Source organism: Fringilla coelebs (assembly GCF_963513975.1).
Source record: "Fringilla coelebs genome assembly, chromosome: 9".
NCBI classification, from domain to species: Eukaryota; Metazoa; Chordata; class Aves; order Passeriformes; family Fringillidae; genus Fringilla; species Fringilla coelebs.
The window spans coordinates 17,348,552-17,362,980 of NC_140067.1; the positions used below are offsets into that span (position 1 = coordinate 17,348,552).

General features: G+C 38.5%; 1 protein-coding gene across 1 annotated transcript in view; it reads right to left on the reverse strand.

The window, feature by feature from the left end:
- The window catches only part of ABCA4 (ATP binding cassette subfamily A member 4), a gene marked incomplete at both ends in the record, with an annotated part of 60,374 nt that overhangs the window by 32,138 nt on the left and 13,807 nt on the right, over nt 1–14,429 (reverse strand). The window contains 8 exons of the mRNA XM_084211367.1: nt 1,300–1,522; nt 3,971–4,147; nt 4,938–5,143; nt 8,322–8,519; nt 9,276–9,392; nt 10,590–10,729; nt 12,152–12,392; nt 12,777–12,866. Coding sequence (XP_084067493.1) covers nt 1,300–1,522; nt 3,971–4,147; nt 4,938–5,143; nt 8,322–8,519; nt 9,276–9,392; nt 10,590–10,729; nt 12,152–12,392; nt 12,777–12,866 — 1,392 coding nt within the window. The remainder of the gene's footprint in view (nt 1–1,299; nt 1,523–3,970; nt 4,148–4,937; nt 5,144–8,321; nt 8,520–9,275; nt 9,393–10,589; nt 10,730–12,151; nt 12,393–12,776; nt 12,867–14,429) is intronic.

Consider the following 14,429-nt stretch of genomic DNA (forward strand, 5'->3'; position numbering starts at 1 on the left):
AACCCACAATAAAACCACAGGTAAATTACAAAGCTTCTGCGCCTGGATGTTATTCTAACAGAAGCATATCACATCTGAGGAATCCAAGTGTAGTTTCTCAGAGATCCTTGTGTATTAACTGACCCACTGTGTGAACTTTTATTGACCTTTCTTCATTAGAGCCTTTGTGGATTAAATGCTCTCTCTCTCTCAAGAAGAACAGGGACTCCTGCCAATTATCTATGTAGCCCTTAAAACCAATGTTGAGACCTATTTATTAGGCCAATTTATATAATGCCCAAATAGGTCTTTTGGGCTATAAATAGGTCTCAGCATGGTTGCAACATCCCACCGGGCCTTACAGACTGATTTCTTTATCAACAGGGATGCAATGTCTCATAAAAATGTATTTACAAAGGTGCCCCACACTGGCATAGTGAAATATGGGAAGGAAAGTGAATTACACGTACAAGCACATTCCTCTCTGATATTAATTACCTCCTGATTTTTAATTAATCCAGTGTAGCAAATAAAGTGAGTTTTCTCTATCCACCCAAGCTGCAATGGAAACACCAGGAACTACAATAACTCATCAGGACATGCTGGTAAGACAGAGCAGCTTGAACCCTAACTATGTATTGATACCAATACCAGCTCCCCACATCAGAAAATATGCAAGGGCATTCTTCCTTATCAAAATGCTATACATTTATATGATAAAACGTAGCAGCAAACTCTCAATATAAAGCTTGGTTCTCAGGTAGTGGAGACAAAAGGCAGTCCTCAGAGACAACATCTGAACTGTCCTGAAAAGTTATAAAAAGTACAGTAATTCTGAATCACTGGAGCAAAAGGTGGATCTTTTTTAGGTTTTCATGCAAGTTCTGTTCTTGTAATCTCTTTTTCCATTGAAATAGTTGCACAGTTTCTAAGCAGATAAGCAGTGGATATTAAAAATTAATGACAGGTAGTGAATTACAAGTTAAAATTCTGCAAATTATTATCTCTTTGATTTAAAACATTATTTATTGGGAGATCTGCATCTACCTACAGAAAATACAATATACAGAGTAACCAGCCTGATGTATTTTCTATGAGTGATTCCACAATAAATCTTTACTAGTGCATTTATTGTTCTGTCTCTGCCAAGTGCTGATGCTGTTATGAGGTCTGCTTAGAAGAATGTGCCTGCTACGTGCTGTGATCAGAACAGGCCTCCACAATTCACATCTCCCTGTCAATGGCTGCTATTCTTTCTCAACAGCAAACTGGTATGAGGAGTGCAAACATAAGAGTGAGTTTGAGAGTAGCAATCCTTACCATAATCAGAGCTGTGAGGAGGAATGTGCTCACAGCCATCATGGAAAAGCTGTCTAGGAACCAAGTGCACCAAATCACGCCGTTGGTTATGCCCCTGTTCTTCATGGCCTCTTTCAGACGCATTTCTTTCTCCAGCACTATACTCTTCACAGTCATGGAGACTGAATATATCCAAGCTAGCACCATGAAGATGGGAAAGGCGCGGTTTAAAGTGATCATGAAGCTACCAAAGCAAGAAAGAATAAATTAAATTTAGGTAAAACAGAGAAATATTAGATGAAAAGCAAAAACGAAAAGGGAAAGGAGTCGGGAAGAATGACTTAATTAAATACAGAACTGTAAATTCTAAGTCCAAACATCAAGAACATGTCACTAATAAACCTCACAAGCATCCTAAATATTAATAAAGTAATGGTTTCTGCATTCCCATGAGTCAGATGAATGTTATTTCTATTTTACAAAGAGGTTCTAGGGTTACAGAAAACTACAAAATACTTGGTGCCTCATGAAAATACATAGCGAATTTCCGTAATGCTTTTACTATGATCTACAAAGAATATTTTAAGACATATGTTAAAGTTAACAATATGTGTTAAGACATATGTTAAAGTTATGTCTTAAAGTTTTGAGTGACACTTTATGTCTTAAAGTGTCACTGTCTTTCTGCTCCGAAGACTCACTAACAAGGGAAATAAACAAATTAGTCATTAAAAGCATCACATGCTGCCAGCAAGGCTGCTGAAATTCATACAAACCATGAGACAGGGTACTGGATCTAGCTGAGATACAGTTAACTTTCCCCATAGCAGCCCTCCCAGTGCTGGGCTTTGCAGACAGCTAGAAAGGTGTTGAGAATGCACCAGTGTTTTGCCTACTGCTGAGCAGTGCTGGAACAGCATCTGAGCTGTCTCTCCAGCATTCCCACTTCACCACTAGGCAAGGGGGTCAGCAGAATCTTGGGAGAGGACACAACCAGTACAGTTGATCCAAACTGACCGAAGGGATATTCCATATTGTGTGTGCTCAGATATCAAATCTAAGGAAAAGGAGGAGAACGTGGGGGGGTATTTCATATTTACAACATTTGTCCTCCAAAGCAAATGCTATGCATGCTGAATCCCTGTTTTCCAGGGAGCATCTGGACACTGCTAGATGGGAAATAGTGAACGAATCTTTGGGTTATTTTTTGTTTTAGCTTTAATAAAGAGCCTTATCTTGACCTACGAGTTGTTTTCCATCTTAATTTCTTCTCCCTTCTTGCTGAGGAAGAGGGTGATAGAGAGGCTTGGTGGGCACCTGGCATCCAGTCACGGCCAACTCAGCACAGCCCTTGGCACGCAATGTGGGCCGAGCCAGAGGCAGTTTTCTATTAAGCATGCTATAGTTACAGGAGTTATTAACAAGGTCCTGTGCAGGACACAGCTTGTCAGCTGCTCTGTTTATCTCTTCATTTTGCTGAGTCTGGGAACACATTAACATAAACAATGTCTCGCCGGCACTGATGGCCTTGCTGTGCCGGGGGAGTTACTGGTAAAGAATACGAGGGAATACATCTCCCTCTCTCTAGATAGGATTGATGTAGATGGTTTTATTATTCAGGCTCCCAGGGTACTTGTTCATCCTTATGTGAGCTGTTTAATACTACTAATTAACACTGCTATGTATCATGAGGTTTGGGGAATCCAGTGTTGACTGTTTAAAGGCAAGGGGCAAAAAGTTTTCAGCTTCCTAAGTCTGAGCCCTACAGAACTACATTTTTGCCATATGCTATCAAAGCGATGTCAGTTTCAAAACTAAGGGAAAATCTTCACTTTTTCACCAAAAAATTCCTGAAAAGCAATCTGGTCTGGAGAAACAAACCCACGCTTTTGTGATATGGCCTGGGGCACGCTGAGTTTTGCCTGTGGATGGATACATGTAACCAGCACTAGGCCGTGCACAGCACAGCCTACAGGTTATCCTGAGGGTGCACTTGCCTCTCTTAAGCAGGATCTCTGCAGAGGCCATCACTGAGTTTGGATACCAGCCCTGAACTGCATGTGGCTACTGCAGGCTTCAGAGAGAACTTTTGCACAGATGTGGTTTCTGCTTCTGCAACATTCTCAGTGGAGAAGAACTAGACAGCAGCCCAGCAGTCTGCCAGGCTGATGTTTTGTCAGACCAACACATAACGAGTGATGGGAACGACAGGTCAATCTCTGGGTCTGCAATTTGTTTTTATCAGTACCATTTGCCTTCACAGAGCACACTGACAGAACTATGAAAAAATTTCTCTAATGCCTTTTTTTTTTTTTTGAGTGAAAAGTATACCAGGACAGCTGCAATATCACAGACTGCAGCATTGGAGCAGGTATACCGTGAACAGGGAAGAAAACTGGAAGAAACTGCTGCTTTTAAAGGGCTAGCATACTGAGTTCATTTTAGGCCTGGACACTGGATGAAATAAAGGCCAGGATTGGAATTAGGGGTAGAATCTTGGCAAAGGGGGCTTGTGGAGTCTTGGTTATGACAGGATAAGGAAAAAAACAAATTAATTCAGTTGTGTCTCAATTACTCTTGCATTTATACCTTAGGGCATTCATAACTTAGGTTTAATTATGGTGCTTGAGAATCTTAAACTATCCAGCAATCCAGGTATTAAATAGAATTAAGACAAACTGCTTTTACTCACACATCATCCACAAAACATGGATATGGCATCTGTTGCAGATAAATTCCCAATGGCACTTCAGTGCTTGTCTGGGTCTTTATAATCCCATGCTCAATCATGTCCTGGAGATATGCAAAGCCTCCCCAGATATAACGTAAATCATCAACTGGATCAGCTCTGGGACCAGGATCCCAGTACCTCAAAAGAAAATCCACATGGAAACCATTTGGGTAAGCAGTGATTTTAGGGAAGGGTTGTGGGGCACATTAATTAATTAATCATAGCAACTGAAATTGTAGGGACACTGCCTGGAGTTGTCTTTTCTAGACTTTGGTCTATCAGACCATATTGCTTAAGAAAGTGGAAGGCTCTCTTTTTCGTTTTATTTTCTCTGCATTGACTTGAAATAGCAATTTTGGCCTAAAATGTGCATAAATTAGTCCCATAGAAATAGAAAATACAGTTATTTCTATTCTAGAACAGTTCTATTCTAACTGTTCTAGAATAGAAATAGCTGTATTTTGAATTGCAACTACCAGATACCATTACATTCTTCTGTTGACAATCCTGAGAAATTATATCCCTTTAAGTTAGTCTATTTGATGGGGACTTGAGGAAGAACAGCAGAGAAGCTCTGCTGTCCAGGTGAAGGAGAGCAGAGTCACAATCCATGCAGGACTTCCTTGTCTGTCTTTCCCAATGGTGAGGCCATCTATAAGCTGAAGCAGGTTACTGAAGAGATTCTGAGCAGAATCATCCCTTTCGCTTGTATTCTTCCACCTACCCACTGCTTGGCTTGTCACAAGAGTGATACCATTTATGTTAATACCTGGTAACCAGAGATGGATTCTGTGCTGCACTACACAGTAACTATTAACAAATACAGCTGAGTTTTACATAGGTATCCAGCACAGGTTCTAACACCCTTATGTCTTTCATATTTATGTTATGGCTGGCAAGAACTGAGAAATCACTATCAGGTAAATACCTGTCTTTGATTTTGTTTGTTTTCTCCACTGCGTCTATGTCCATTCGGATCTTGTATGTCACATGTGGTGGGAGACTGCTGGCTGTAGGTTCTAAGTCTGAAAAAACCACAGCAGCCCATAATTTGTTTTCCTCCAGCAGATAAAGGGCTTGATGAGTCAGCTGAGTTTCATCAAGATAACCTTCAAATTTATCCAAGGTCAAACACTACAAATAATTACAAACAGAAAATTTGCATGGGATTAAAATACAGAGAGGTATACATTAAAGCAAACACCAGTGGTTGAAAACAGAAAAGGAAAGTAGGTTCAACTGAAACTGTTGTTACTTTCAGCTTCATGAAACTATTGAAATGATAAAACTACTAAATTTTATGATGAAACTATTAAAAGTTGACTCTCTCTTCCCTTCTTCAGCCCAGGAAGTGCCTGAGTGAATACTAGACAGCTAAAGGATGACTGATCTGTAAGAAAAGAACATTGGCTGTGGACTTCAGATGAAAAGCACTTTGTCAAATAAAGCACTAGGAAAAGTCAGGGCATATATTTAAATTTAAATGTCTCTTAGGTATTTCAACATTTATTCCTATGTAACTTCAGGTAAGTAATTGATTTATCTAACTGGTCAAATTATGTCCGTGCTGAATTCTGACACGTGATTTACCTGCTGACTTAGGTTAACGCGTCATTTTTATTGGCTATCTCAACTAAAAAAAAAAATTCTTTCTTAGTCTCTGTCATTACTACAAACTGTATTCTTATTAATGTATATATGAGACAAAAATTCATCAAAGCCTAAGTTCTTTATGTTCCTCCATTTAGGTCTTATTTAGCAGGCATTGTAAAACAAAGATGTGAATGCTATAAACTCTAGCATTAGTTGTTTGTAAAATTACAGATTTATGTTCGTATATTTAGCTTCTGCCCCTCAGAATTGGCAAAATATTAACAGAGAGTAGAAGTATTTAAACCTGATTGACTAGAAAGATACTTATTGAATTCCTTTGCTTCATAAAATTCCAACAGGCTTACTTGTTTGATCTTATCTCCTCAATCATTTCTTGCAAGCCAATAATTAAAAATTAGTCAACATCAAAGGGCTCATACTGGTACTTGTTATTTAATCTTAAAGACTCCTTTACTTAACCTTTCCCTGTGAGAAATCATGCTCTGTTTCCCTTAAAACTTGTACTATCACAGCTGAATGGGATCTATATGAAAATATATATTTTAAATCACAACAGAACGTGCTTAAATGGATAACACTGCTTTGTGGCTTTATTCTTCCCAGTGTTTGTAAGTGTTCATTTCCCCTTTTGCTTCAGAAACCTAAAATATGTAGAATTTCATATCAGAAAGCAAAATAAGGCAAGAAACTTTGTGTGTCAGAAAAGAAATAAAATCAGAGTGATGGCTCATGTTGCATTAATTTTTTGGGATACATTTATCCCACATGGTCTTAACTGAAATTAGGAATTCAGTTTAGTTCTTGCAAAAGTGGCAGCGTTTGCGAAGCAAACCTCTCCTGTGGAACTGTGTCTTTGCAGGGTCTAGAGGATTATTTGTTGTTTCTTTATCAGGAGGAATCATTTTCAAGATACTTATTTCAGCTGCAGAAGAACTCAGACAGTTCTCCAGGGGAATCTGTGAGAACATTACTGGCAAATGATACTGACAGCAACTGAACTTGTCTAGGTTTTACTGCAGAACAGAACAGTGGCCTGAGGAGCAGCACAGGCTCTTATCCAGGGGTCCAGTAAAGGAAGCTGCAAGCGTTCAAAACACAAATACTTATAGATCTTCTCCATGAGTAGAATGAAATCAAAGCTTGTATAAGAACATAGGGCAGAATGTGAGTGTTGCAATAATTCCCACAGTTTGAAAGTGAGAAGACATTTTATATAGTAATCTATGAGCCAAAGCTAGAATTTATTTCTCTTAATATGAATTGCATTCAAAACAAAGGCTGTATGCTCTACCTAGGCTTTTCTTGTTCCCCAGTGAATTTGAACTCAGTTTGTGTCTTCATAAATCTCACTATATCAAAATTAATTTATCAACTACTTGGGGAAATTTATTTCAAATCTACTCCCAGTAATTATTTAACAATTTAAAATGGTCCAATGAAAATGGGAAAACCAAAATCAAAATAATGAGAACAGGTTTGGAAGAGAAAACCAGAGAATAATAAACATAAAGAAATGACTGCATAGCTCTCACTATCAGTTTAGTTGTTCTGTGGCCTAAGGTAATCAAAGAGAAGAACAGGAAATTCTTGGGGTGGTGAGGAGGAGCAGCCACTGCATAATTTGTGGGATTCTCAGCTGCATCACAGTTTGCAGCAGACACCTGGAGTTGCCAAAGACAGGTGCTGGCAACACACTGTTCTTATTGCATACTATGGTGGTAAGGAGCAGGCTATTCCCCCAAAGGGAGCTATTTGTTGCCATTGTGTCTGGCACAGTGGGAAAGCATTCTCAAGTGCTTACAACTCCGTGTAAACAGCAGACTTTAAAGAATAAGCTCATTACAAAGAACATTAGGACACAAAGATCTATTACCAGGTACAGTAACTGCTCTGATATTACTGATGTTCCAGCACTGACCTGCTGCACACAATATATTTCACTCAGTTTGACAAGAAATAATTCTGCTAACATGATACAAAAGGATCATTAAATGAATCAGCAGACCTGTGTGCAAAGCCTTTATTGTTCTTTCTTGTACTAGCTGTAGGAAGACAGATAAACTTTCAGTTCCTGCCATCCTGATAGGGACAAATGGTCCTTTAGACTGAACTGGATTGAAATTAGGAGTTAGGCTTAGTCTTGTTGCCTATAACTGGTACAAATTTTCTCTCAAAAATCCTCAGAAGGCACCACTGAAAACAACTTGCTAGAGAAGAGAGGTACAGATTGCAGGAAAGAGACAGACATCTTGTCAGAAGTGACCACAGAATAAGTGGAAACTCCCTCATCAGTTCCAATGGAATTTTGATCAGGTGCTTAAAAACCTGCAAGGGGACTTACCAAAGAACTGTTTGTTCCTGTGCTCCTGAAATTAGAGGCCTATTGGTTATTAATATTTACAAAAAACCAATTCTTTGAAGTTTTGCATTCATTTTCTGCCTCTCAGCATTGAAATGTATTCATTCAACCAACATTTTGTGCAAAGAATTTGAAGCATTTTTTTTAATAATAAGTATTCATGTACTTGTGCCACTGTATTATTCTAAATACATGGGTTTGATAATGAGATTAAACTTGAAACAAACAAATATGTTATGATTTTAACTTTCCTGTCTGTTACCACAGACCCTAGTACTGCCTAACTGGTTTTAAGATATCCTCTACAGCTCTTCTCTGAAGGGGCAGGGCTAAATTTACCTCCAAATACTGACTGAGCAAACGCAGAACTTGGTCTACAGCGCTGAAGATGTTCCGCCAGTCAAAGTCCGGCATTCCCTTCTCCCGGCTCCTTGAAGATCCATTGTGCAGAAAGTTGATGATATGTTCTGCGGTGAAGCCTTCCGCACCCATCCGGCTGTTCAGGAAGTCCCTCACTGTAGGGTGCTTCAGAGAGTCCTGAAGAAAAATATCACAGCTTTGCCACAATGATTGTCTTTCCATGCCCTGTTTAGCTAGAAAGATTTCCATTTCCATTACTCTTTCAACACATGAACAAAGACTAAAGGGTTTCCTAAAGAATCAATTTTACAAATAGGTTATTGCATAACTGGATGTGTGATCTGAAGAATGGATGAAAAGAAATTTTTCCTTGACTATTAATTGCATTATTTCCTTATAAGCAAGAGGATAAATGTTATAAATGTTTAATACAATATAAAAAAATGAAACCAAATGTTTTTTTCTAGTATGAACTGCTTTATAAACTTTAACTACAGGTAGCAATTGCAGTTAACCAAAGACAAATCTGAATGATGCAGAAGAAAGCAATTTCCCAAAATAAATTTCTGTCTGGCCCAGAAAAAGTATGATCTTATTGCCTTCTTTGCCTATACAGAATTCAAGAAAATAAAGTTGTCAGTTCTTGAAAGACATTTTGGGGAGGCAGGGAAGCAGCAATTGCTGCCTTTATTAAGAAGTCATTAGGCAGATTCTTGACTGCCAGGATCTGAGGTTTTGCCACAGGGAGGCTGTAATGCACGACTTGCCTTCAAACCAAGCCCAGCAGCCTACAGCCTTAAAGGCCACAGCTTTCTTGCTGCAAAAGCTGTGCTTCTGGCCAAACCTTTCAAATTATTTGTCTTCTCCATTAATAAAAGTAGAAGATGGTGAAAGGCTGCTCTTACTGAGGATCTTTGATAAGTTATAACATACACGGATCATGTTCATTTGCAGGCTGTTTTGAAAGAAGTACCACAGCTGAGGTCCTACTTCCTCCCAAGCTTTGGTCAACAGTTGGAGGCGTTCAAGCTCCTCAAAAGTGAAGTTTGCCTGATTAAAAAAAACACCAGAAAAGAATGTTAGAAATCTAAGGAAACAGAATTTATGATCTATCCAGGATTTGGTGAGAGGGGAACCTCTAACTTAGACAGCTGTAGTTTTTACCTTCAAAACTTACCCAACTTGTTCAAATAGCAGAAATTTTAATAACCATCAGAAATAGAATCTGTAAAATCCAGCCAGAATCAAATTCACTGAGGATAAAATTCTGTGGTTAGGTAATGGAAAAAACAATTGCACATTAAGCCTAGTTAATTTCAATTCCTTTAAATACTCAGATTTTCAATAGAATTATTTAGAATTTTCCCCTTAACTATCTCTCTCCATTAAGAACTAAAAAGGAAGATGATGATGTGAGTAGATGAAATTCCTTTAAATACTCAGATTTTCAATAGAATTATTTAGAATTTTCCCCTTAACTATCTCTCTCCATTAAGAACTAAAAAGGAAGATGATGATGTGAGTAGATGAAAAAAGGGAAGGCAACTGGAAACGACAGATACTCCCATCGCTATGCTATTAAGACCTGAAATGCTGAGCTGCTGTAAATCTGATGTTTTTCTGTGTGAAATCTGAGCAGCAGTTCTGTGCCTTGTACAGATCTCTAGAGTAGGGAATTGCTGGTTATGAGGTGGCCAAAACCTGGGTCATATGCAACCTTGATTTAACTGGTTAGATTATTTTCACCCAACTTCAAGCATTTTGCTGAAGAGTACAGGTTCCATCTTATTATAATGAAGTGAAAATTCTTTATGCATTCAAAAGATAAAACAATAAACCATGATGTTGCTATTGGTTTGCAATACCTCAGTGTTAGTTCTCAATAAGCTTATCTAAGTCTCACAGTTGCTCCATTTCAATATTTACTGGCACATCTGCTCATGTTCCTACCTCTGTAAAATAAATATTACTCTGCTTACTAGTGCAAATGTGGAATCATGCCAACAAAAAGCTGCTTGGGTGAGCTGGAAAAACCATGCAGCATGGACCAAGATGGGATGAATCAGTGAAGACCTGTCTCCTGGTTTTTAAACAGAATACCTGTCCTTCCTCTGAGGACCATCAGAACAAATGGAGTTTTGAGAAGAAAATCTGATTAGGCTGACTGTCACTGGTGACTGTTTTTCAAAAGATGTTTCTTGGGATACATTTTTTTAGAAATATACCCTCTTGTATTTCAGAACTTACATTTTTTACAATTTCCCGTACAGGAGGTGCATCAGGAGCAAAGAGAATTTTTCCCATCAGCAGGGGCTTCACAGCATGCCAGGCTATTTTGGTTAAAGGGTTTGATTCCAGGTTCTGGATCAATGCATTACAAAAGGGTGCTAAAGACAGAAAGAAAGACAGAATTTATGTAACCCTACTAAAATCCTATCACACATAACATCCTGCAGGCCTTTTTAGTGGCAGTACAGACAGTTTGGATCTGAATGAGTTAAAGCACATTCTGCAATGCAGGAGTACAATGACTGAATGGACAGCAACATTATTAAGTAGATACTGGAGTTGTAAAATATGCAGTGGAAAAGCAAACACAGCCATCTGAAATTTGCTGTTATTTACATGGTATTTCAAATGGAAGGAAACAAGACAGCTCAGAACTGACTGAGCAGTTTGAGCTTTATTTGCTTTACTCCTAATGACTTAGCCCCTTTGTATTGTAGCTGATACTAATACAAAGCTGATCCTGTGGGCTTAGATGTTGAATTTCGGAACAGTTCAGAACTGGATCCTACAATAACTTACAATTAAACATTTTAATGTAAATATTTTTATCTTACCCCTGCACTATGAAGTAATTAGTTTACTTGGACAGGATTCAATTAATTTGTTTCCTGGTTGAAGAGATGGAGTACTGGGCCTCTTTGAAAGTCTCAGACATAAGTACAGCCAAGTATTACCACAAACAGTGAAAGGTAGGAGTCTCTGTAAGCAAAGTGTCCATCTGTACTTTGTCACCATGCAATCATATCTATCATAGCAGAAGGGACACAGAACTACCAGCTAAAAAATGAGTGGTAGCACAGAAAAAACTGCTGTTGAGCTCAGTGTAAAGAAAAACTCACTAGCAAACTGAAGGGGACATAATAAAAGGACAAAATAACAAACAGTAAAAAATTCTTTGCATTATATTCTATTACAATAGGAGGAAATAAATAGTAAGGAAATAAAAGCAACAAAAATTGGTAAATTGAAATATTTTCTGTATAAAATGTAATCATGCTGTAGAACATTACTGCTACAAAATAGATGCACTCTTATGCAGGAAGATAACAGCCACCATGTATCAAATTGACTATTATTGCAAAAGAGAGATTGTTAAATTCCTGTGCTGGAGGCTATCAAACAAGTTAGGAGAAAAAATAAAGTTTAGAAAAATACTTTGGAGAAAAGTAATTCCAGAATGCCGCACTATCTTTTCCTGAACCTTCTTCAGGAACATCTTGTTCTTCATGATATCAGTAGCATATATTAGAAGATGAAACAGAGGAACAGTCTTAATTATGATCATGCCTATGATTATACCTCCATATTAAAAACAAATGGGTATTTCTGTCAGTTGTCAAGTCCTGGGCTTCTCTGCTTCCAGCTATGAAGTAAGTATGGAGTAAAATAATTTCACCTGGCTCTAATTTCCTAAATCATCTGCTTTAGAAGGTTATTTATAAAAGCAACATTCTATGCTAGTACTTGAACATAAGGTGCACCTGTCGAGAGTTTCTTAATGGTTTTGTGGGAAAACTTACTGGTTGTATTATCATAAAGATAACCAGATTTCTTCCTTGTTGAGTCAATCCCCAGGAAAGCTTTGTAGTTGTTATCTTCATACCAGTTGAAGGAAAGCACTCTGGATCCACCTCCTTCTGGATAGCCACAGAAAAGATCTGACAGGGAACTCACCAAGTGACCTAAGGATTCTGGCCTTCCATCTTGTAGAAATGGTTGCAGAACCCTCAAAAGGTCCTGAACACTTGGCTTCCTGGCCAGCTGCAGTAAGACAAGACTTGGTTAATTGCAGCCCTCAAAGCAAGTAAGTAATTAGTGAGGTCGAGGTTGTGCCCAGATGGTAAAGTGTGAATGCAGTCAGAACCTCATCCTTTCCTCTCCTCTGCCCTGGTCACAGGCATCATTTTCAGTTCTTGTTCTTTCATATCTTTTTGAAGAAAAGAATACACTTCAGAATTGCCAATGCTTATGTCTACATTTATTTTGTAATGAGAGAATAATTTTTTTTTTTAAGGAATCAGCTCTTCCCCAACAAGTCTATTTTCTTTCTGGTAAAGCAGGTAACTGGAACATAAAAACAACAAAGGAGAAAAAGGACTATGAGCTATGCAGAAAAGTGATGTAATCTATTAATAGACCACTTACCTTTTGCACTGCTCGGGAGACATTAGACAGCACCCTCCCCCAAGCCTTCAGGTCAGCACCTGGTGAGTTTCTGTCCAACACAGTGGGAAGCTGTGAATACATAAAAAATAGGGACAACCTTCTACATGGCAACAGTTAAAACAATGAGAAGAAAATCCAAATGGCATCTCTGTAGCTCAAATTCTTTTAGTTATTTGGAACAATATCTTATAAGCCTGTCTTACGGGGCCACAAATCCAGTACCCATGTGCAAGACACATAGAAGTCTGTGTGAACGTTCTTTCTAAAACAACGCTGAAACAAACACAGGCCACTTAAAATATATCTTGGGATTTGTTCAGTTCATCTAGGCCCATCATGACAAAAGGTGCAAAAATGGAGGAGGTATGCAGTAACTGGGACATTTGAGAAGCTGCTTCTCACAGAGGCTATTCTTCCAGTGAGATCTACAGACTCCTGGTAACTTTCAAATTTAGCTAAGGTTTGATACAGAAGCCCGCATTTGCCATGGAGGTAAATAATTTGTAGAACTTCATAAACTTCCTGATTTTGTACAGTCTGGTCCTCACTGTTTGTCAGACCTGAGAGAAACCATAACTTTCCCAGGCTTCTGTAGACTGACCAAAATGCCTTTTCAGTAGAAGTTAACATTTATTTATCAATGACTTAAAAGAAACAGGTGACACAATGGTATGCTGTCACATACCACTTTGTTTGCATCACTGCATCCTTCTTTGTCAGCTGTCTAAAGAATCACATAGGCACTTGGAGCCAGCACTCTTAAAGCTTTCTCAGGCATTTCTTCTGCTATTACAACAAAATACAAAGCTGGACTTGTAGGTAGCCAGACTGTGATCTTTATGAGACAAGCCCCTAAAAAGCCTTCCCCAAAAATGCCTACACACCCTGCTGATTGCCTGCCATTCCCTTCAGTCAGTAGGTGGTTAAGAAAGCAGAAGACAGCTGCACTGTGTAGGTACGTGGCAGGCAGTCACAAAGGCGAGAGCTTTTATGGAAAGCTCATGTTAGCATGTTCTGATCTGTCACTTGACATTCAGGCAGGAAGAATACATGCAGGGCTTCAAAATACCCTTTTCCTTGTCCCCTAAGGGGAACCAGTCTGTGCAAAGATTATACAGGGTTCTTGGAGCACCTGCCTTAACCTGGTCTTTTTGAAAAAACTCTGAGGAACAGGAATTGTAAACCTGTAAAAAAAGCTGGGCAGTACATTGTGAATATTCACTTGAAGACCTCAAATACTGAAAATCTATTTTAGAAATAAGAAATACTGTAGTATTAATTCACTGCTACTTCCAGCAAGCATAAGATATATGAAAACATAAGACAATATATTTTTAGAAATGGAAAACAGCATCTCTCAGAATCTGACCACAAATTCTTATCAGGGTTGGTAAAATCACATGGGCACAATGACTGACTATCAATGCTACAATAATCAGTGTTTTCCTGGTGTGTCAATTGCAGCTCCTGGCATCCTCTGTTCCCAGTTCTGGAAAAGCAGAGCTTAACAAAATCCATGTTAAATTAATCATAGTGCTACACTGCTGTGGCAGAAGAGTCTGACCAATACTTCCTATGCAACTTAGGAGTTTTTCACATATCCTGCCTGCTCCTATAAAGCCAACTGACAAT